The 26586-nt window shown below is 39.7% G+C and overlaps 1 protein-coding gene across 2 annotated transcripts in view; it reads right to left on the minus strand.

The window, feature by feature from the left end:
* The window catches only part of ADCY8 (adenylate cyclase 8), a 376530-nt gene that overhangs the window by 165856 nt on the left and 184088 nt on the right, over window positions 1–26586 (minus strand). For both annotated transcript variants that reach the window (XM_069731929.1, XM_069731928.1), the window contains exon 4: window positions 18523–18634. In XM_069731929.1, the coding sequence (XP_069588030.1) occupies window positions 18523–18634 (112 nt within the window). The remainder of the gene's footprint in view (window positions 1–18522; window positions 18635–26586) is intronic.

Genomic DNA, 26586 nt, shown 5'->3' on the forward strand with positions numbered 1-26586 from the left:
TCGGCCTTACTAACTATGTTACTATGTTACCTTACATTTCTGTCCCATGCCGCATGAGGTGGGAGAGGGGACAGATCAGGGTTTAACAGGTGCATAGAGCATAGTAGGGTGGGAGACTCGAGCCTCTCTACCTTCAAGAGTACCCCAGGGACAGGGATAGTTAGGGTCCCAGTTCCAGGGACAGTTTGAGGCCCCCCATCCTTACCAAAGACCGTCACAGAGTGTTAATAAGAGAATGGGAATAAGTAGGACTTGGTACCCCTCTTTCCTACTGCACAAGCTAACGATGTTCTTAATTGGTGGTCCGTACAGAACTGAGCTCATGTAATTAGTGAACATCTGGGTTTTTTTTTTCTAGGGACACCCCTGTAATAGTGCATGTGAAAATGACACTGTATGCCACGAAACATCAAGAAGCAGTAAAAAAAAACCCCTATAATTGTGTTTAAATCTGCACAGTGAAGAACGTGGGTGTAAATTATGCCGTTATTGTGTAACATTCAAGACTAGGATTAGTGTCGATGTGAGTGATAAATGATATGTAGTGATTCGTCAGGTGACGGGTGTCAAAATAAAAGTGTCAAATCTATGGGCTGCAAACAAGCGCGGGTCCCCGAGGAGGACTAGGGTAACTAGTTTATGATAAAGCAGCAGGGATGAGTCACTTACTAATATGTTAAAACCAGGATTGTTTTGCATGTAAGTAAATGTCAAGTTGACAGTTTACACAGATGCATAGTTGAAGGATGGGTGATAAAAAGTCAGCCAGTTTCTCCAGGCAGATAGAAGATCACACACAAATCTCTTATTAACTTGTGCCAAGCAGACAGCTGATGTGGGCAGAATGTGGGGGCGCTGACAGCAAGAACAGCATCTGACGCAGGCACCAATCCTACTATATATACACACACATAGAGCACGGAAGCGTAAGCGTGCCGAGCTTAGAACAACAAACTAGGTCATCACTATAATGGCGCAATTATGTGCCATATCGTTCCTATGGATGGTGACAGGCGAACATACCAGGGGTGGGAAAACGAAAAAGAAAAAACTTCAATATATCTACTTGACTAGTTTTAGTCTAAATTAAAGCTCATTATTCCATGGAAAACCTTTCACTCACCATTGGATCGTAGTGATTTCCCGTAATGCTCTTAAATTGCTTCTACACGGCAATTATTGGCAAGACGAGGGGAATTATGTTCTCACGTTTACCCAAGTATCGTCTGCAGCATTACAATCATCTGTAGACCATCTCTAGCCAAACTGGTATCTGACCAGTGTATGGTCACTATAAGGCGGTATCATGGGGTATATATGTTTCTACGATGGTGCTTGTAATACTTATCTCCTCCAAATGTTATCTGTGCCAGATTTAGAAGGATAAAGGCACCAGACGTAAAAACTGGTGGAGGCCAAGCTTAAACAAGATGGCCTGTGTTTTCCGGAGAGGTATAGGTTCTAAATTGCAAGTGAATGCTAGGATTGTAAGAAGGAAAAGCTGATAGATAGATCGATAGATAGATAGATAGATAGATAGATAGATAGATAGATAGATAGGTGTGATGCTAGTCACTTCTCATGACTTAAGCCATGAGTCACAGTGGTCAGGGAGTCCAAGGTCAGAAGCCAGGAGGATACGTCATAAACAGAAGGAAGAGACAAAAACATAGGTCAGGTAACGTTCCGAGGTTAGAATACCGGGCGGATAACGGATCAGAGCTGAAGGGGCTAAACAGGCAGATGGTCATAATGAAGTCCAAGGTCAGGCAACAGATCAAGCAAGCAGAACTCAAGGCACAGGGAGCACAAAGCACAAACCTCACAAGATGAATGTACATCTGGCAGTGGTCTGGGAGAAGCTGCTCAGTTAAGTAGGCATGGCCATTACCCTAGATAGTGAACACCTGAGACAGCCGACATCTCCCAGTCACAGATTGGCTAGTTGAGCTGTCAATCAACACACCAACAGCTTAGCACGCCTCTGAACCACACTGGATGGTCATGCTGTCAATCAAAGTATCGACAGCTTCAGCTCACCCCTGTACTAGATTGGATGGCTGAGTTGTCAGTAACTGCATCCCAGACATCCTGAGGGGTGGAACCATGACAGTAATCCTTTTCTAGGGGGGCCACCGGACCCCCAGGCTTCCCAGGAAAGTTTAGATGGAAGGCCATGACTAACCGATTGGCCTTCACATCTCAAGCAGGTACCCAGGATCTCTCCTCTGGTCCGCATCCTCTCAAGTGCATGAGGTACTGGAGGTAATTACGGACCCTCTGAGAATCTACAACCCTCTGAACCTCATACTCCAGGCCACCTTTAACTGAAAACGGAGGAGGCGGGGATGAGGGAGACAATGCAGAAGGGACAGACTCCTTTAAGAGGGATTTATGGAATACATTAGGGATGCGAAGGGATGGAGGAAGCTTTAACCTAAATGCCACAGGAATGACCACCAGTAGGATCTCATATGGACCAATAAACTTTGGACCCAACTTTGCCGACGGCACTTTAAGTTTAATGTTCCTAGACGACAACCAAACCTTATCCCCAATCTTAAAAACAGGACCCACCAAACGTCTATCGGCCTTACGTTTTTGTCGAATCTGAGCAGTCCTGATATTCTTTTGTTATATAAGAATAAACGCGTGCACAGCCGTTAGAGAGGTGCCAGAGCAGGTTCCAATACCATTAATAATAGCAAAAAAACTCGGCACTCAGACTTAACTTAATCAGATAAAGTGATTTAATGGTGTCCATTGTAAATAACAGAAGAAACGTTTCGGTCCTATAGCCGGACCTTCATCAGTCACAATATTTGATCGTGAACAGAAGCTAGTGGACCAGAAAGATTGAGTTTTTATTAAGGTCATAGATATAGGTGGACACAGCCAGTGTCTCAGGGGGATGGTCACGCGGACTTGCGGTGGATACCGCGTTCTCCACTGACCAGGACACGCAGGCTCTATACCACAGAAGGCAACACCGCCGGACTTATCCCCCTGAGACACTGGCTGTGTGCACCTATATCTATGACCTTAATGAAAACCCATAATCTTTCAGGTCCACTAGCTTCCGTTCACGATCAAATATTGGAGCTGATGAAGGCAAACTCAGCGAGAGGTAAAAATGAAGACCAGTCTTCCTGTCGCCCTGCCACAAAGCACCTTAAAATCTGTTCCAAAGACTGATATGTCCTCTCAGTCTGACCATTGGTTTCAGGGTGATTAGCAGATGAAAATGACAAGTCAATCCCTAGTTTATTGCAAACAGCTCTCCAAAATTTAGAGACAAATTGTACTCCCCTATCAGACACAATGTTCAGAGGGATTCTATGTAACCTTACAATATGACAAATAAACAACCTGAAGAGTGTCTCCGCATTAGGTAATCCTGACAAAGGAACAAAATGAGCTTGTTTGCTGAATCGATCAACTACCACCCAGATAGCAGTCTTCCCATCAGACAGAGGCAAATCTTTAATGAAATCCATAGACAAATGAGTCCATGGGCTTTCTGAAATAGGTAATGGAGCCAATTCCCTAGCTGGCCGGCCATGACTGATTTTGGCACGTGCGCAGACTTCACAAGCAGATACAAAATCTTTAATATCCTTATGCATGGATGGCCACCAAAAAAGTCTATCGATGGCTTTCCTTGTGGCAGTAACCCCAGGATGGCCATTTTAAATGGAAACATGAAATACCTGTAACACCCGCAACCTTAGGTACACAGGCACAAATAATTTGGACCCTGGGGGAGTAGAAGGAGCCAACGACTGGGATTTACCAATCTCCTCTTCCAGCTCCGAGGATACCATAGACACCACAATACCCTGAGGAATAATGGAGGATGGAGGTTCTGGAGGAGAAATGAAATCTAGACTACGAGATAAAGCATCAGCTTTCACATTCTTAGACCCTGGCCTGAATGTAATAGAAAAATTAAATCGAGAGAAAAACAAGGATCATCTGGCCTGTCTAGGAGTTAACCTTTTAGCTGATTCAATGTAAGCTAAATTCACGTAACTGGATGAACTGCCACCTCCAAAAAATGCCTCCAAAAATGTCAATTTGATGGGAAGTAACTCCCGATTCCCAACATCATAATTTCTCTCTGCTGGTGAAATTTTTTTAGAAAAAAAAGTACATGGATACAGGTTAGTCAGAGTTTTGGGCCCCTGCGATAAGACTGCCCCCACTCCGATCTCCGAAGCATCCACTTCCACAATGAACGGTTGTTGGAAATCAGGTTGGGTCAGAATGGGTGCGGACACAAAACACATTTAATCTTTCAAAAGCCCTGATAGCCCCCTGGGACCAAACCTTGAGATTCACCCCCTTACGTGTAAGGTCAGTAAGTGGTTTAACAATTTGTGAAAACCCCTTGATAACTTTTCTATAATAGTTGGAGAATCCCAGAAAATGCTGCAAAGCCTTAAGATCACGAGGTTGAACCCAATCAATTATGGCCTGCACCTTCCCGGTGTTCATTTTAAACCCTTCTGCTGCCAAAATAAACCCCAAGAAAGAGATTTCCTGAACAGAAAAAACAGATTTCTCTAATTTAGTTCTCCCTCAATTTCTGTAACACCACACAGACATGCTCCCCTGGTGATTGCCCAAGTCTGATGAAAAAATTAGAATGTCATCAAGGTATACTACAACAAATCTTCCAATGCAATCAGAGAAAATATCATTCATAAAATTATTAAACACAGCAGGTGCATTAGATAATCCAAAAGGCATGACAAGGTTTTCAAACAGACCCTCAGACGTTAGAAACGCCATTTTCCACTCATCACCCTTCCGGATGCGCATCAAATTGTAAGCCCCTCTAAGATCAAGTTTAGAAACACCCTTTGCCCCCAGAGGCTGATTATATATAGATAGGGGATGGGTGGAAGTGGGTTGGTATTTTTAACCGTGATCTTGTTTAGTTCTTGGAAATCAAGGCAAGGAACGGAGACCCCCATCTTTCTTTTTAACAAAGAAAAATCCAGCAACTACAGGGGAGGAGGAAGGATGGATATGATCCTTCTGTAAACTTTCTTTAACATATTCTTTCATGGCGGTCCGTTCAGGCCCCGACAAATCGTTTTGGAGCTAGGAATAAGATCAATAGCACAATCATAGGGAAGATGGGGAGGTAGTAGCTTCGCCTCTTTTTCCAAGAACACAGCTCCAAAGTACTTCAGGTACCCCGGAAGTCCCTCCGAACTAGCGGATCATATTTGTAAATTTTTTAGACATTTCTTAGAACAGTTGGAGCTCCATTTCAAAATCTTCTTCAGACACCAATCAATAACTAGTTTGTGCATCTGTAACCATGGAAACGACAGTACCAATCCAGCAGGTAAATTATCCAACACAAAACAGCAGATGGAGTGGAGTGCCTCCACTTGGAGAGTGAAATTCACCGTTGCACTATTGACCAAATTGTGAGCTAACGGTGTCTTGTCAAGGGCGATGATTTGAATGGGTCTTTCTAATCTAACTGTCCCTAACCCTAACTTCAGAACCAATCCTGAATCAATAAAGTTAGCAGCAGACCCACAGTTAATGAATGTTGATGACACTTGGTTCTCGAAGGAAAACATAGCATGTATCAGAACGAAGTACAAGGTCAGGCAACAGATCAAGCATATCGATCTCAAGGCACAGGGAGCAAAAACCTCACAAGATGAATGTACGTCTGGTAGTGGTCTGCGAGAAGCTGCTCAGTTAATTAGGCATGGTCATTACCCTGAAACAGCCGATGCCTCCCAGTCACAGATTGGCTAGTTGAACTGTCAATCAACACACCAACAGCTGAGCACGCCCCTGAACCAGACCGGATGGTCATGCTGTCAATCAAAGTACTGACAGCTTCAGCACACCCCTATACCAGATTGGACGGCAGAGCTGTCAGTAACTGCATCCCAGACACCCTGACGGGTGGAACCGTGACAGATAGATAATAGATAGATAAAGGATAGATAGATACGATCAATCTTGGGCAGTAGGAAGAGGGTTGTGGTCCCCAACTGGGTAGGAGCCCTAGGATGCCCTTCGTGGCCTCAAGTTGTAACTTCGCTCTTCTATCCCCTCTTACTTTACTGAGCATTGCAGAAGGACACAAACAGGCAAAGAAGTGGTTAAGAATGATAATAGATTGCTGTTAAGATTCACTCTAGAAATATAATATATTTTCAATATGCATGAAATCAACCAAAGTCTACATTCCCTTTATGGCCTTTTGCAATTTGGAAAGTTAAAACATGAAGGCAGTAAAAGGACATAGAAGAAACAATCATGTAAATTCATGTCACGGTAAATGATTGGCTTATCTGAATGTCATTCTTTCCTACGCCAAAATTCCAATTAGCTGCAAATGTGGAAGTTAAACCAGACAGAGATGAAGCCCAGTGATTGAGACATTGATTTTGCCTCCTAGAAGTTCTTCTTTCATTCCTTAAGGTCAGATGATAATCTGTGTTCTACGGCTTTTGTGTGGAAAACACTATTTGCAGATTTTGCTGGGGGCTAGGTGAGACCTATTCTATGGAGGGATCTGGTGAACATTAATAACTTGGACAGGATTTCATAACGGGTGTTGTCATCAGGGCTGGATTGTGACTGCTGTGTCTGTAACTTCTCTAGATATACCTCACAACTTTGAAAGTTAGGAAAGAAGGACCCAGACAGCTCTACGCGAAGCGCGCCATGTCAGTATTTATTTTACGTTAAGCCACGACCCTAACTTTGCCCCGTCCTTTACGAGTAACAAAACATAAATCTTGCCCCTAGTGAAAACATTAGTGGTCCCATACAGTATGATACCCTTTTCATCACCCTCACAGTGCCCACACATATAGTGTGATTCCCACAGTGGTCCCACACAAGTATTATTCCCTCACAGTGCCTCCCACACATTATGATGTCCCAGCAGTGCTCACACACAGTGTGAGTCCTAGAGTGGCCCCATACACACAGTATGATGCCCCCATACACACAGTATGGTGCCCCCACAGTACTATCCCCCCTACATAGAATGATGCTTCCCAAAAGAGGCCCTACACAAAGTATAACCACACAGTGCTGTCCACACAGTTTTATGCCCCAATAGTGTGTCCACATAAAGTATTACTCCTACATAGTCACCCTCACAGTATGATGCCCCCAGAGTCTACTTCACCCATGAAATGATGTTTCCCACAGTGCCACCACACTGTATAACCCCACAGTGCCACCCACACAATATGAAGCACCCACAGTTCCCCTAAAAAGTATGATGAGGCTGGAGTCCTTTACACAGTTAATGATGACCCCATAGCCTACCTCCTACACATTTCAATGCCCCCACACAGTATAATGCAGCCAGTATCTATTGCACATTACAATGCCCTATAATACATCACATATAATATGATGCCCCGATAATCCTCCCCACACACACAGTATGATGCAGGCAGTATATATCATATGTTAAAATGTGTCTCACCACCCCTCACACAGTATGATATCCACATAACCCCCACCCCCCACAGTATAATGCCCCCATACAGTATAATGCAGCCAGTGTCTATCGCACATTACAATGCCCTATAATATACCACATATAATATGATGCCCCCATAATCTTCCCCACACACACAGTATGATGCAGGCAGTGTATATCATATGTTAAAATGTCTCTCACCACCCCACACACAGTATGATATCCACATAACCCCCCCACAGTATAATGCAGCCAGTGTCTATCGCACATTACAATGCCCTATAATACACCACATATAATATGATGCCCCCATAATCTTCCCCACAAACACACAGTATGATGCAGGCAGTGTATATCATAAGTTAAAATGTCTCTCACCACCCCACACACAGTATGATATCCACATAACCCCTCCACAGTATAATGCCCCCACACAGTATAGTGCAGCCAGTGTCTATTGCACATTACAATGCCCTATAATACACCACATATAATATGATGCCCCCATAATCCTCCCCACACACACAGTATGATGCAGGCAGTGTATATCATATGTTAAAATGTCTCTCACCACCTCACACACAGTATGATATCCACATAACCCCCCCACACTATAATGCAGCCAGTGTCTATTGCACATTACAATGCCCTATAATACACCACATATAATATGATGCCCCCATAATCCTCCCCACACACACAGTATGATGCAGGCAGTGTATATCATATGTTAAAATGTCTCTCACCACCTCACACACAGTATGATATCCACATAACCCCCCCACACTATAATGCAGCCAGTGTCTATTGCACATTACAATGCCCTATAATACACCACATATAATATGATGCCCCCATAATCCTCCCCACACACACAGTATGATGCAGGCAGTGTATATCATATGTTAAAATGTCTCTCACCACCTCACACACAGTATGATATCCACATAACCCCCCCACACTATAATGCAGCCAGTGTCTATTGCACATTACAATGCCCTATAATACACCACATATAATATGATGCCCCCATAATCCTCCCCACACAAACAGTATGATGCAGGCAGTGTATATCATATGTTAAAATGTCTCTCACCACCCCACACACAGTATGATATCCACATAACCCCCCACAGTATAATGCAGCCAGTGTCTATCGCACATTACAATGCCCTATAATACACCACATATAATATGATGCCCCCATAATCTTCCCCACACACACAGTATGATGCAGGCAGTGTATATCATAAGTTAAAATGTCTCTCACCACCCCACACACAGTATGATATCCACATAACCCCCCACAGTATAATGCCCCCACACAGTATAATGCAGCCAGTGTCTATTGCACATTACAATGCCCTATAATACACCACATATGATATGATGCCCCCATAATCCTCCCCACACACACAGTATGATGCAGGCAGTATATATCAAATGTTAAAATGTCTCTCACCACCTCACACACAGTATGATATCCACATAACCCCCCCACAGTATAATGCAGCCAGTGTCTATTGCACATTACAATGCCCTATAATACACCACATATAATATGATGCCCCCATAATCCTCCCCACACACACACAGTATGATGCAGGCAGTGTATAACATATGTTAAAATGTCTCTCACCACCCCACACACAGTATGATATCCACATAACCCCCCCACAGTATAATGCCCCCACACAGTATAATGCAGCCAGTGTCTATTGCACATTACAATGCCCTATAATACACCACATATAATATGATGCCCCCATAATCCTCCCCACACACACAGTATGATGCAGGCAGTGTATATCATATGTTAAAATGTCTCTCACCACCCCACACACAGTATGATATCCACATAACCCCCCCACAGTATAATGCCCCCACACAGTATAATGCATCCAGTGTCTACCGCACATTACAATGCCCTATAATACACCACAAATAATGTGATGCCCCCATAATCTTCCCCACACACACACAGTATGATGCAGGCAGTGTATATCATATGTTAAAATGTCTCTCACCACGCCACACATAGTATGATATCCACATAACCCCCCCACAGTATAATGCAGCCAGTGTCTATCGCACATTACAATGCCCTATAATACACAACATATAATATGATGCCCTCATAATCTTCCCCACACACACAGTATGATGCAGGCAGTGTATATCATATGTTAAAATGTCTCACACCACCCCACACACAGTATGATATCTACATAACCCCCCACAGTATAATGCCCTCACACAGTATGATGCAGCCAGTGTCTATCACACATTATAATGCTCCATAATAAACCACACACAGTATGATGTTACCATACTCCCCCTACACAGTATGATGCCCCACACAGTATGATCCAACCAGTGTATATCACGCATTATAATGCCCCTCACCTACACACACACACAGTATGATGTCCCCATAACCCCCCCCACAGTATAATTCCCCCCACACAGCATAATAGAGCCAGTGTCTATCACACATTGTAATTAGAGATGGATGAACCCGAACACTAAAGCTCGGTGTCCGTACCGAACACCTACTGTTCGGGCACGGACACCGAACACAGACTTGACCAGTAAGTACATGTTAGTGTTCGGCTGCCTGAACACTGGATGTTTATTGCACTGTAATGTTCATGACAGCGCGGCAAACACTGCTTCTGATGGTTGGTAAAATAATTACCGCCGGTCATATTAAGACATAATATATGGCTTTAAATAAAACATATTTTCATGTGATATAATAAAGCAACAAGTTATATTAAATAAGTTGTCTCATCACGTACTATAATAATTCTGTTATTGTATGTGATAAAGATGATTGTACTGCTATTTTAAAACAGGGTTCTCCAGTTTTTTTTAGGATGGTTCCCTGCAATCGGTGTCTTGGGGATACAGGTAGGTTGAAGTAGGGACATACCCCGAATTCCGGAATGTCCCGCTGGATCTGGGACGGTGGGGAGGTAAGACCTCAGCTACAGCCCTGGGACAAACAGCTCTGAAAGTCCCATACCTTACGGTACAATTCATGCCGACGTGTCCCAGACTGCAGGACAATGTCTAGACTTTCAGACATATAATAGACAATATTATGGGAAAACCGTGAGCGTTTGGTGGCCGTGTGTAGAGGACATTGTAAAGTTTTAGCTACATTCTGAACTTACGGCAAATCATATTATTCATTAAGCCAATTGATTTGTTTCAGTTTCCGCGATCTTTCGAGTCTTCATCAGATATACGGTAAAGCCTAAGAACATAAAAGGCAGCCACTACAGGCCGATCACGTTATCATTGACTGTCTGCCTCGATGTCCTGCTCAAGAAGGACATAATATCATTTGCTCTATTTTTAAATGTATTTGTGGCTTCACAAAAAAAAGGATTTAGTACAGTAGAAAAAAATATGTTTCAGAGTCCAGTAAAGTGCAGGTATAATTAATAAAAAGCCGTAATAAAATGATGATGTGGCAATATACACTGTATGCCTGCTACAGTAACAAGGGAAGAAGGAAAGAACAAGAGAAAGAAAGAGAGAGAATAAAAGAGAAAGAAAGAAACAGAGAAGAAAATATGTATTTGACGTAGCAGTCTGCTTGAGTATAAAGTTTTAATACAGACCTATATGTACCAATGGTTACAACCCAAACCAAGGAGGCAGGGAAAAGGAAGGAAAGAAGAAAGATGGAAAGAGCCTGAAAGAAAGGGATTGAAGGACAGAGAGAACAAAGAAAATTAAGAAAGAAGGTAGGAAAGAAAGAAAAAGAAAGAGATGGATGGAAAGAAAATAAGGAGGCAAGAGAAACAAAGAAAGAAATAAAAAAGGAACGGAAGGAAGAAAGAAAGAAAGAAAGAAAGAAAGAAAGAAAGAAAGAACGAAAGAAAGAAAAGCCTGAAAGAAAGAGATCAAAGAGAGAAGGGAAAGAAAGAAAGAAAAAAAGAGAGAACAAAGAAAATTAAGAAAGAAGGTAGGAAAGAAAGAAAAAGATGGAAGGAAAGAAAGTAATGACACAAGAGAAAGAAAGAAAGAAAGAAAGAAAGAAAGAAAGAAAGAAAGAAAGAAAGAAAGAAAGAAAGAAAGAAAGAAAGAAAAAGAAAGAAAGAAAGAGATTCAAGGAAAGAGAAAAAGGAAAGAAAACAGAGAGAACAAAGAAAATTAAGAAATAAGTTAGGAAAGAAAGAGAAGGAAGGAAAGAAAGTAAGAAGGCAAGATAAAGAAAGAAAGAAAGAAAGAAAGAAAGAAAGAAAGAAAGAAAGGAAGAAAGAGAAAGAAAGAATAAAAAAGTAAACAAAGAAAATTATGAAAGAAGGTATGTAAGAAAGAAAAATAAAGAGATGGAAGAAAAGAAAGTAAGGAGGAAAGAGAGAGATAAATAAAGAAGGAAAGAAAGAAAGAAAGAAAGAAAGAAAGAAAGAAAGAAAGAAAGAAAGAAAGAAAGAAAGAAAGAAAGAAAAGAAAAGAGGAAAGGAAAGAGAAAGAAAGAAGAGAAAAAAAGAAGTATGAAGAAAAAATACAGGTAAGAAAAAAATGAAAAGAGAGAAAGAAACCAGAAGGAGAGGTAGGAATGAATGGGATTGCTCAAATGCATCTAAAATAAAGGAAAGTCTCCATTTTGCAGCCTCTGCTTCAGTGCACAGCTTCAGTGCAGAGTAATAGATTCCCATGGCTACAGACTACAAACAACTCCGTGTAGTCTGCGTTCTATTCATACACCTGATAGTTTAGTAAGAAGAACGTAGCATGACTCCAGTATTAACGTTTCATTCATGACTAGTCAAAGAAAATCCTCTAGTCACATCCAGAGCTGCATTTAAAAAGCTACTGGTTACTGTTCACACTTCACAGTCAGTGTTGAGAACAATCGAGCCTATTATAAGTCTTGTTCAGTCACCTAAACTCCAGCAATGTCCTGCACCGTAAAAAAGCAGAATTATGAATACAGCTGGGGATGTGGCTACAGCAAAGCGACTGTGGTCCTGAAGGCCTCCAATCACATCCACACGGCTAATCCTCACTGGAAATGATATTAACGTTTTTATTTAGAGAAATTATTCACCCCTTCATTGCATCACACATGAATCTGACTCTCCATTATCGCTAATGACAAGATTTGACATACAAACCACTGGGAAACGATATTCATCCCCTACTGTGTCAGCGCGAAATGCGGAACCCGGCTGATCCCTCCGTCAGGGAGATTGATGAAAAAACCACAGCGGCGTCAAATGTCCGTGTCACACAACAAGTCAGTCACTTGTTAATGAATGAACTTCATGTCTACAGTGACACCGAGCAGAAGCTTCCGTGACTCGGTATCAGTGACACCGGGCAATAACCTGACAACCACGATACAGTAAAGGAGCTCACCGGAAACCCAATACCATGTCTGTGCCTATCCACTGCTGCAATCATCGGCCAGGGGCATGTATATTTTATAAAGGTGGTGTAAAGTTAAAGAGCTAGTCACAAAGGCCACAATAACGTGTCTCCACAACTACATGATAGTCACATTACACTCACAAATATAATCATGACTCAGCTAGACTGCAGAGTATTTTGGAGGAATGAAAAATATAGCTTTCTTCATACTAGTAACTCCTTATGTACTAGAATATAACTACTATAATACTGCCCCTATGTACAAGAATATGACTACTATAATACTGCTCCTATGTACAATAATATAACTACTATAATACTGTTACAATGTACAAGAAAATAACTATTATAATACTGCCCCTATGTTCAAGAATATAACTACTATAATACTGCCCCTATGTACAAGAATATAACTATTATAATACTGTTACAATGTACAAGAATATAACTTCTATAATACTGCTCCTGTGTACTAGAATATAACTACTATAATACTGCCCCCTATGTACAAGAATATAACTACTATAATACTGCCCCTATGTACAAGAATATAACTACTATAATACTGCCCCTATGTACAAGAATATAACTACTGTAATACTGCTCCTATGTACAAGAATATAACTACTATAATACTGCCCCGATGTACAAGAATATAACTACTATAATACTGCCCACTATGAACAAGAATATAACTACTACAATACTGCCCCCCATGTACAAGAATATAACTACTATAATACTGCCCACTATGTACAAGAATATAACTACTATAATACTGCCCCTATGTACAAGAATATAACTACTTTAATACTGCTCCTATTTACAAGAATATAACTACTATAATACTGCTCCTATGTACAAGAATATAACTACTATAATACTGCCCCTATGTACAAGAATATAACTACTATAATACTGCCCCTATGTACAAGAATATAACTACTATAATACTGTCCACTATGTACAAGAATATAACTACTATAATACTGCCCACTATGTACAAGAATATAACTACTATAATACTGCCCCTATGTACAAGAATATAACTACTATAATACTGCCCCTATGTACAAGAATATAACTACTATAATACTGTCCCCTTTGTACAAGAATATAACTACTATAATACTGCCCCCATGTACAAGAATATAACTACTATAATACTGCCCCTATGTACAAGAATATAACTACTATAATACTGCCCCTATGTACAAGAATATAACTACTATAATACTGTCCCCTTTGTACAAGAATATAACTACTATAATACTGCCCCATGTACAGGAATATAACTACTATAATACTGCCTCTATGTACAAGAATATAACTAGTATAATACTGCCTCCATGTACAAGAATATAACTACTATAATACTGCCTCTATGTACAAGAATATAACTAGTATAATACTGCCCCATGTACAAGAATATAACTACTATAATACTGTCCCCTTTGTACAAGAATATAACTACTATAATACTGCCCCCATGTACAAGAATATAACTACTATAATACTGCCTCTATGTACAAGAATATAACTACTATAATACTGTCCACTATGTACAAGAATATAACTACTATAATACTGCCCACTATGTACAAGAATATAACTACTATAATACTGCCCCATGTACAAGAATATAACTACTATAATACTGCTCCTATGTACAAGAATATAACTGCTATAATACTGCCTCCTACGTATAAGAATATAACTACTATAATACTGCCCCTATGTACAAGAATATAACTACTATAATACTGCTCACTATATACAAGAATATAACTACTATAATACTGCCCCTATGTACAAGAATATAACTGCTATAATACTGACTCCTATGTACAAGAATATAACTACTATAATACTGCCTCTATGTACAAGAATATAACTACTATAACACTGCCCCATGTACAAGAATATAACTACTATAATACTGCCCACTATGTACAAGAATATAACTAGTATAATACTGCCCCATGTACAAGAATATGACTACTATAATACTGCTGCTATGTACAAGAATATAACTACTATAATACTGCCCCCCATGTACAGGAATATAACTACTATAATACTGCTCCCTATATACAAGAATATAACTACTATAATACTGCTCCTATATACAAGAATATAACTACTATAATACTGCTCCCTATATACAAGAATATAACTACTATAATACTGCCCCTATGTACAAGAATATAACTACTGTAATACTGCTCCTATGTACAAGAATATAACTACTATAATACTGCCCCGATGTACAAGAATATAACTACTATAATACTGCTCACTATGTACAAGAATATAACTACTACAATACTGCCCCCCATGTACAAGAATATAACTACTATAATACTGCCCACTATGTACAAGAATATAACTACTATAATACTGCCCCTATGTACAAGAATATAACTACTATAATACTGCTCCTATGTACAAGAATATAACTACTATAACACTGCTCCTATGTACAAGAATATAACTACTATAATACTGCCCCTATGTACAAGAATATAACTACTATAATACTGCCCCTATGTACAAGAATATAACTACTATAATACTGTCCACTATGTACAAGAATATAACTACTATGATACTGCCCCTATGTACAAGAATATAACTACTATAATACTGCCCCTATGTACAAGAATATAACTACTATAATACTGTCCCCTTTGTACAAGAATATAACTACTATAATACTGCCCCATGTACAAGAATATAACTACTATAATACTGCCCCTATGTACAAGAATATAACTACTATAACACTGCCCCTATGTACAAGAATATAACTACTATAATACTGCCCCCCATGTACAGGAATATAACTACTATAATACTGCCCCCCATGTACAGGAATATAACTACTATAATACTGCTCCCTATATACAAGAATATAACTACTATAATACTGCTCCTATATACAAGAATATAACTACTATAATACTGCTCCCTATATACAAGAATATAATTACTATAATACTGCTCCTATATACAAGAATATAACTACTATAATACTGCTCACTACATACAAGAATATAACTGCTATAATACTGCCTCCTATGTACAAGAATATAACTACTATAATACTGCTCCCTATATACAAGAATATAATTACTATAATACTGCTCCTATATACAAGAATATAACTACTATAATACTGCCCCTATGTACAAGAATATAACTGCTATAATACTGCCTCCTATGTACAAGAATATAACTACTATAATACTGCTCCTATGTACAAGAATATAACTGCTATAATACTGCCTCCTATGTATAAGAATATAACTACTATAATACTGCCCCTATATACAAGAATATAACTACTATAATACTGCTCCTATATACAAGAATATAACTACTATAATACTGCTCACTATATACAAGAATATAACTACTATAATACTGCCCCTATGTACAAGAATATAACTACTATAATACTGCCCCTATGTACAAGAATATAACTACTGTAATACTGCTCCTATGTACAAGAATATAACTACTATAATACTGCCCCGATGTACAAGAATATAACTACTATAATACTGCCCACTATGTACAAGAATATAACTACTACAATACTGCCCCCCATGTACAAGAATATAACTACTATAATACTGCCCACTATGTACAAGAATATAACTACTATAATACTGCCCCTATGTACAAGAATATAACTACTTTAATACTGCTCCTATGTACAAGAATATAACTACTATAATACTGCTCCTATGTACAAGAATATAACTACTATAATACTGCCCCTATGTACAAGAATATAACTACTATAATACTGCCCCTATGTACAAGAATATAACTACTATAATACTGTCCACTATGTACAAGAATATAACTACTATAATACTGCCCACTATGTACAAGAATATAACTACTATAATACTGCCCCTATGTACAAGAATATAACTACTACAATACTGCCCCTATGTACAAGAATATAACTACTATAATACTGTCCCCTTTGTACAAGAATATAACTACTATAATACTGCCCCCATGTACAAGAATATAACTACTATAATACTGCCCCTATGTACAAGAATATAACTACTATAATACTGCCCCTATGTACAAGAATATAACTACTATAATACTGTCCCCTTTGTACAAGAATATAACTACTATAATACTGCCCCATGTACAGGAATATAACTACTATAATACTGCCTCTATGTACAAGAATATAACTAGTATAATACTGCCTCCATGTACAAGAATATAACTACTATAATACTGCCTCTATGTACAAGAATATAACTAGTATAATACTGCCCCATGTACAAGAATATAACTACTATATCACTGTCCCCTTTGTACAAGAATATAACTACTATAATACTGCCCCCATGTACAAGAATATAACTACTATAATACTGCCTCTATGTACAAGAATATAACTACTATAATACTGTCCACTATGTACAAGAATATAACTACTATAATACTGCCCACTATGTACAAGAATATAACTACTATAATACTGCCCCATGTACAAGAATATAACTACTATAATACTGCTCCTATGTACAAGAATATAACTGCTATAATACTGCCTCCTATGTATAAGAATATAACTACTATAATACTGCCCCTATGTACAAGAATATAACTACTATAATACTGCTCACTATATACAAGAATATAACTACAATAATACTGCCCCTATGTACAAGAATATAACTGCTATAATACTGACTCCTATGTACAAGAATATAACTACTATAATACTGCCTCTATGTACAAGAATATAACTACTATAACACTGCCCCCATGTACAAGAATATAACTACTATAATACTGCCCACTATGTACAAGAATATAACTAGTATAATACTGCCCCATGTACAAGAATATGACTACTATAATACTGCTGCTATGTACAAGAATATAACTACTATAATACTGCCCCCCATGTACAGGAATATAACTACTATAATACTGCTCCCTATATACAAGAATATAACTACTATAATACTGCTCCTATATACAAGAATATAACTACTATAATACTGCTCCCTATATACAAGAATATAATTACTATAATACTGCTCCTATATACAAGAATATAACTACTATAATACTGCTCACTATATACAAGAATATAACTACTATAATACTGCCTCTATGTACAAGAATATAACTGCTATAATACTGCCTCCTATGTACAAGAATATAACTACTATAATACTGCTCCTATGTACAAGAATATAACTGCTATAATACTGCCTCCTATGTATAAGAATATAACTACTATAATACTGCCCCTATGTACAAGAATATAACTACTATAATACTGCCTCCTATGTACAAGAATATATCTACTATAATACTGCTCCTATGTACAAGAATATAACTACTATAATACTGCCCCTATATACAAGAATATAACTACTATAATACTGCCCCCCATGTACAGGAATATAACTACTATAATACTGCTCCCCATTGATACAAATATGGACATGGATAAGTAGGAGACATTTAGATTACAATTGTATCTACTGAATGTCCACTTTAGCCATTCTTCTTATGGTCACATATTCTTTTAATCACAAAATCCCATCACGATGATCTCTCTATGAGTGAAAACAGCGTATTCTATAACTCACATGTGCTAGGCGATCAAACCTCGCAAAGAGTTCATTTAACATTCGGACTAGTTCTTGTGCTGATAAGGTGGTGGACAGGTTGGTGAATCCTTTCACATCTGCAAAAAGAATGCTGCAAAGAAAAGAGATGAAGAGATACAATATCAAAAACATTTAGCAAATACAAGTGATGCATTATTATCAACCTGCAATATGAGGAAATGATCCCTAGAAAATATTAATTGTTGAACTGTTCCTCCACAGAGAATATACAGTATAAGCAATATACATATTTTCCTGACATTTGTCACAGGTGAGGATGTTAGCTTTAGTACCCATTCTACCCCATTTGTGTCAACTTCTGTGCATGTTATCAGGCCAAAATCACCAGGGTATGTGAACTTTTGATCAGAGTCATTTGGATGTTTTGGGTTGTCATTATGATTTTAAAAGAGAAAACACAGTAGTTTGACAATAAATGGCTTCATCCAACCACTAACCATGAGTGGAGAAAAAGTCTTGGTGTTATCATTCATATTCTCTGTAAAAAAAGGCCAAGAAAACAAAAATTCTGCTTCTGCCGGGGTTTGTAAATTTTTGAGCACAACTGTATGGCGCCTTAGAACAATTTAGGAGCTATAACTGAATTCATAAATATTCAAGAAGCAAGCACCTAAGCTCTAACAATGGTGGTCATCTAGGTCCTTGGATAACAACTTTTCTGATACATACCATATATAATAATTAAATAGGTTGAAACAAAGACCCCGATCCATCACGTTCAACCTTTCTCCACCCATTATACATTTTGTCACTAAATTTACTATAACCCACAATCAGGAATTCGTCCAGCCCTTTTTCAAAAGCTGTTATAGTGTCGGCCATTACTACCTGTTGTGGTCGGCATTCTGCAGTCTGACTGCTCTAAGTGTAAAGAATCCTTTCCTATTTACCTGCCGGGATCGCCTTTCTTCCACCCGTAATGAGTGCATGAGTGCCCCCTGGTCCTTACTATGGTCTTTGGAAGGAACAAGTCATGTGCAAGTCCTTTGCATTGACAACACATATATTTATACATGTAAATGAGATCTCCTCTGAGGCGTCTTTTTCCTAAGCTAAACAAGCCCCACTTTTCCAACCATTCATCATATGAGAGGTCTTCCATCCCTTGTAATAATGTAATTGCCCACCTTTGAACTGACTCTAATTTGTGAATATTCATTTTTAAATGTGGAGCCCAAAACTTGATCCCTTATTTTAGATGTGGCCTCACCAGGGATTTATACAGAGGAAACAATAAGTTTTGGTGGTGGATAATATGTTGAGATTGCGGACAATACGTTATACATACATTATGTGCTATATACAGTGATTCGTATTCCACAGTTCTGTTGCCTTTTGACAGGCACTTTGATATTTACACATTTGGGAACCGCTATGGGAACCATAATATCAAATGTTACTGCTTATGTTAATGAGACAATCCCTTTAAAGCTCCTACAGTGTTGGTCACCCACGCTACTGAATGGCAAATTTTCCATAGTTATGGAGTGATACTAACACCATTTTTGACAGGCATTTTGGTCACTTGTATTATTTGGGAACCGCTATGGGTACCCTAATCACAGACATTCATGCATTATAAGAAAACCTTTTTAAAGGTACCACAGAAGCAGAAACTAATTTTTTTCAGGCGACTGTAAGGCTTTTGTGACTAGATAGGTAATAATGTTAGCTTTTTCTGCCTTCAGCTCGAATATAGCCTTTTTTTTTTAGTTATCTGAGAATTGCTCTAGGAACTGCTTTTTTGCCATTAGTTTTGCCTACTTTAGATGAACCAGATATAATTAGGAGACAGTAACTTGTCTTTAGAGGATGACTCAGACATTTATTTCTACTGGGAACTTATTTTTGGGGATATTTTTAAACTTTGCAGAGCAGAATATAATGTGTATAAGAGAAGTGACAGTTAAATAATACGTAAAGTGTAGAGCTATAAAAACGTAGTCAAGGTTATCATGCGCCGTACTTTTATGTAGATTCATTTTTGTCCTAGAATTTACTAGCAAAAAAAAAGATTTATATGAATGAAAATGACGTAAATTACATCACATTACTACTGGATTATAAGAGTAGGGCTGTGAATTGCCGCAATGTACTGTGAACAGACAATAGAGAGTTGTACAAGTTGCCACTCGCAAGACTATGAAAACCAATAAAAGTAATGATTTTGGCGGTCCATAATCCAGCTCAACAGGCCATGTATGTACAAATACCAATCTCTGTTTATAGACCAATTGTTTTGGGGGTGTAAGATAACCCATAAATAACTCCTGCATATTCTCATTTTCACATGGGAATGACCGTTCTGATACAGTGGTGACAAGGTTTTGGTACACGGTACCTATAAGGGTTGAGTTGACATTCGTTTCTTGAATACCTACCACCTGTCCCCTGTCCATGGTTCTCCAATTGCAAGTTGTCCACTTGTAGGGACATTTTTTATTTATTTATTTTTTCATTTTTTTACTTAAATGTTGGCATTTGGCGTTAAAATAATTTTTGCATTTTGGGTTCATTAAAAAATATTGCACCATTTTATTTTTGTGAATTTTCAGGTTACCCATCCTAGAACCAGCAATAGACAGTGTAACAAAGAGGCTACAGACGGCAAATGGGAAAAAATGTTGCATGAAAGTGGATTACAAAAATTATTTGTATACAAAAATATACACATTTAAGTAAAAAAAAAAACGTGTTCCCAAAGGTGAAAAAACCCATATTAAGGAGTATCCAAAGAAAATAGATTAATAGCCTATACCTTGTCCGATAGATTAGGTGTTCCACTGACTTATGTAAAAGAGAGCCAGAAAAGGAAGAGATGGCCATGATCCTCTATGGGTATTCACAGGAAATGTCATGAATATTTTTCTGCAGTAGTCCCAACAATGGGACCCTCAATCAAATGGGTGAATATACAGTAGATTCCTAAACTCAAGCAGGTAGAAGCAAAAAATGAGGAGAGCAGGGCTTGCTGTAAAGTCAGAGGTCTCTCAACTAGTGGTGCCATTTTTCCATTGCAGTTCAATTGTGGTACCCATTAAAAAAAATTAACATGGTTATTCCCAACACTTTCTGATCAATGGGGTCCGACCGCTGGGAGTCATTACACACAGAGTGATCTATTTCAAGTGTTTATTTCTGTTAATGTTGATGATTATGGCTTACAGCCAATGAAAAAGCAAAAGCCATTATCTCAGTAACGTAGAATAATTAACAAAAAACACCAGCAAAGGCTTCCTAAGCATTTAAAAAGGTCCCTTAGTCTGTTTCAGTACCTCCACAATCATGGGGAAGACTGCTGACCTGACAGATGTCCAGAAGGCATCACTGACACACTCCACAAGGAGGGGAAGCCACAAAGGTCATTGCTAAAGAAGCGGCTGTTCACAGAGTGCTGTATCCAAGCATATTAATGGAAAGTTTAGTGTAAGGAAAAAGTATGGTAGAAAAAGGTGCACAAGCAACCGGGATAACCGCAGCCTTGAAAGGATTGTTATGAAAAGGTCATTCAAAAATTTGGAGGAGATTCACAAGGAGTGGACTGCTGCTGGAGTCATTGCTTCAAGAGCCACCACACACAGACGTGCCCAGGACATGGGTTACAAGTGTCACATTCCTTGTGTCCAGCCACTCATGACCAATAGACAACGCCAGAAGCGTCTTTCCTGGGCCAAGGAGAAAAGAACTGGACTGTTGTCAGTGGTCCAAGGTGTTGTTTTCAGATGGAAGTAAATTTTGCATTTCATTTGGAAATCAAGGTCCCGGAGTCTGGAGGAAGAGTGGAGAGGCCACAATCCAAGATGCTGGAGGTCTAGTGTCAGGTCTCCACAATCAGTGATGGTTTGGGGAGCCATGTCATCTGCTGGTGTAGGTCCACTGTGTTTTATCAAGACCAAAGTCAGTGCAGCCGTCTACCAGGAAATGTTAGAGCTCTTCATGGTTCCCTCTGCCGACAAGATCTTTGGAGATGGAAATGTCATTCTCCAGCAGGACTTGGCCCGTGTCCACACGGCCAAAAGTACCAATACCTGGTTTACACACAACAGTATCACTGGGCTTGATTGGCAGCAAACTCGCGTGACCTTAACCCCATAGAGAATCTATGGATATTATCAAGTGGAAGATGAGAGACACCAGACCCAACAATGCTGATGAGCTGAAGGCTGCTATCAACGCAACCTGGGCTTCCATAACCCCTCAGCAGTGCCACAGGCTGATCGCCACCATGCCACGCCGCATTGATGCAGTAGTTGATGCAAAAGGAGCCCGACCAAGTATTGAGTGCATTTACTGAACATACATTTCAGTGGGCCAATACTTCAGATTTTAAAATCATTTTTCAAGCTGGTGTTATAAAGTATTCTAATTTACTGAGATAATGACTTTTGGGTTTTCATTGGCTGTAAGCAATAATCATCAACATTAACAGAAATAAACACTTGGCATAGATCACTCTGTGTGCAATGACTCTATATAATATATGAGTTTTACTTTTTGTATTGAAGATCTGAAATAAATTAACTTTTGGTGATATTCTAATTTTGTGAGAAGCACCTGTACATGTCATAAGTGATAACTTTCAATAATGGGAATTACCCGTTAAGTCCAGCATTTCAAATAGATAGATGCATAGAAAGAAAGAGAGAGGGAAAGAAATAGATAGATATGGAAGACAAAAAACTGGTGCAGCACCAGCAACAGTAAAAATGGAAAATGGGTGCAAACTCCTCCAGGCAAAACCAAACCTCAATAATATCCAAAAATAGAGGAAGCACTCCAAGGTCAAACTAATGAATCATTTATTGATCCATTAAGATGAGTGATGCCATTACAATAGGTCAATTATTCATTTTTTGACCTCAGAAAGATAGATTGAAACAAAAATAAAAAAAAGCAAGGCAACACCAACCCATTCTATTTCTGGATGGACCAAGGCACCTAAGAATTACCAACCTCAAATAATCATAGAATGCTAGAATGTTAGAGTTGGAAGGGACCTCTGGGGTCATCGTGTCCAACCCCCTGATCAATGCAGGATTTACTAAACCATCTCAAACAGATGTCTGTCCAGCCTCTGTTTGAAGTCTTCCATTGAAGGAGAACTCACCACCTCTCGTGGCAGCCTGTTCCACTCATTGATCACCCTCACTGTCAAAAAGTTTTTTTAATATCTAATCTGAATCTTCTCCCTTTCAGTTTCATTCCATTACTTCTCATGAGATTAATGATGATCCCTCTACACTGTGACAGCCCTTCAGATATTTGTAGACCACTATTACGTCTCCTCTTATCCTTTTTTTCTGCAAGTTAAACGTTCCCAGATCCTTTGACCGTTCGTCATATAACATACTTTGCAGTCCGCTCACCATCCATCCTGGTAGCTCTTCTCTAAACTTGTTCCAGTTTTTGAATGTCTTTTTTAACCCCTTTCTGCCATCAGACGTACTATTCCGTCCATGTGGGGTGGGCTTTACTTCCCAAGGACGGAAAAGTACGTCATAGGCGATCGGCCGCGCTCACGGGGGGAGCGCGGCCGATCGCGGCCGGGTGTCAGCTGCTTATCGCAGCTGACACCCGGCACTATGTGCCAGGAGCGGTCACGGACCGGCCCCGGCACATTAACCTCCGGCACACCGCGATCAAACATGATCGCGATGTGCCGGCGGTGCAGGGAAGCATCGCGCAGGGAGGGGGCTCCCTGCGGGCTTCCCTGAGACCCCCGCAGCAACGCGATGTGATCGCGTTGCTCCGGGGGTCTCCGTACCTGCCTCCTGCAGCAAGTCCCGGATCCAAGATGGCCACGGATCCGGGTCCTGCAGGGAGGGAGGTGGCTTACCAAGTGCCTGCTCAGAGCAGGCACTTGGTAACGCTGCAGCGCTCTGAGACAGATAAGTGATCTGCCAGAGTGCTGTGCAAACTGGCAGATCACCGATCTGTATTTTTCCCCCCTGGGACAAAGTAAAAAAGTTAAAAAATTTTTTTACAAGTGTGTAAAAAAAATAAAAAAATAAAAATCCTAAATAATGAGAAAAAAAATATTATTCCCATAAATACATTTCTTTATCTAAATAAAAAAAACAAAACAATAAAAGTACACATATTTAGTATCGCCACGTCCGCAACAACCCGACCTATAAAACTGGCCCACTAGTTAACCCCTTCAGTAAACACCGTAAGAAAAAAAAAAAAACGAGGCAAAAAACAATGCTTTATTATCATACCGCCGAACAAAAAGTGGAATAACACGCGATCAAAAAGACAGATGTAAATAACCATGGTACCGCTGAAAGCGTCATCTTGTCCCGCAAAAAACGAGCCGCCATACAGCAACATCAGCAAAAAAATAAAAAAGTTATAGTCCTCAGAATAAAGCGATGCAAAAATAATTATTTTTTCTATAAAATAGTTTTTATCGTATAAAAGCACCAAAACATAAAAAAATGATATAACTGAGGTATCGCTGTAATCGTACTGACCCGAAGAATAAAACTGCTTTATCAATTTTACCAAACGCGGAACGGTATAAACGCCTCCCCCAAAAGAAATTCATGAATAGCTGGTTTTTGCTAATTCTGCCTCACAAAAATCGGAATAAAAAGCGATTAAAAAATGTCACTTGCCCGAAAGTGTTACCAATAAAAACGTCAACTCGTCCCGCAAAAAACAAGACCTCACATGACTCTGTGGACTCAAATATGGAAAAATTATAGCTCTCAAAATGTGGTAACGCAAAAAATATTTTTTGCAATAAAAAGCGTCTTTCAGTGAGTGACGGCTGCAAATCATAAAAATCCGCTAAAAAACCCGCTATAAAAGTAAATCAAACCTCCCTTCATCACCCCCTTAGTTAGGGAAAAATAAAAAAAAATTTAAAAAATGTATTTATTTCCATTTTCCCATTAGGGTTAGGGCTAGGGCTAGGGTTAGGGTTAGGGATAGGGTTAGGGCTAGGGTTAGGGTTAGGGATAGGGTTAGGGCTAGGGTTAGGGTTAGGGCTAGGGTTAGGGTTAGGGCTAGGGTTAGGGCTAGGGTTAGGACTAGGGCTAGGGTTAGGGCTAGGGTTATGGTTAGGGCTAGGGTTAGGGCTAGGGTAAAGGCCACAGTTAGGGTTAAGGCTACAGTTAGGGTTAAGGCTACAGTTAGGGTTGGGGCTAAAGTTAGGGTTAGGGTTTGGATTACATTTGCGGTTGGGAATAGGGTTGGGATTAGGGTTAGGGGTGTGTCTGAGTTAGAGGTGTGGTTAGGGTTACCATTGGAATTAGGGTTAGGGGTGTGTTTGGATTAGGGTTTCAGTTATAATTGGGGGGTTTCCACTGTTTAGGCACATCAGGGGCTCTCCAAATGCGACATGGCGTCCGATCTCAATTCCAGCCAATTCTGCGTTGAAAAAGTAAAACAGTGCTCCTTTCCTTCCGAGCTCTCCCGTGTGCCCAAACAGGAGTTTACCCCAACATATGGGGTATCAGCGTACTCAGGACAAATTGGACAACAACTTTTGGGGTCCAATTTCTCCTGTTACCCTTGGGAAAATATAAAACTGGGGGCTAAAAAATAAGTTTTGTGGGAAAAAAAAGATTTTTTAATTTTCACGGCTCTGCGTTAGAAACTGTAGTGAAGGGGGCGTGGCCTGAGAGTCCATGTGAGCGGACGTGCGGCTGTGAGCTCCCGCCGCTGTATATTGTAAAATCCTGCAGAGCCGCTGCTGTTTGGTCCCTGCGGGGGCTTACTGGCTGCGGGGAGACTTGGAGAGGCCGGCGGTGCTGTTCGGTAGCGCTGGAACCGACGAACATGACCAGGAGACGGCAGAAGGACGCGGGAGCCGGGGATGCAGGCGCAATCCAAGATGGCGCCGACTTGAGGGAAAAGGCAGACAAGGAGAACGCCGCATGCAGAAAGCGTATGGAGGTAGCGGCAAAGCTCCAGCAGTTTGCGAGAGCGGAGGCCGCAGAGGAGGGAGCCGGAGCTGATACCGAAGAGGAGGAGGAGGAGGAGAGCCCAGCAGGAGAACATGAGGTACAACAG

The sequence above is a fragment of the Ranitomeya imitator genome, chromosome 6 (assembly GCF_032444005.1).
Source record: "Ranitomeya imitator isolate aRanImi1 chromosome 6, aRanImi1.pri, whole genome shotgun sequence".
Classification (NCBI taxonomy): Eukaryota; Metazoa; Chordata; class Amphibia; order Anura; family Dendrobatidae; genus Ranitomeya; species Ranitomeya imitator.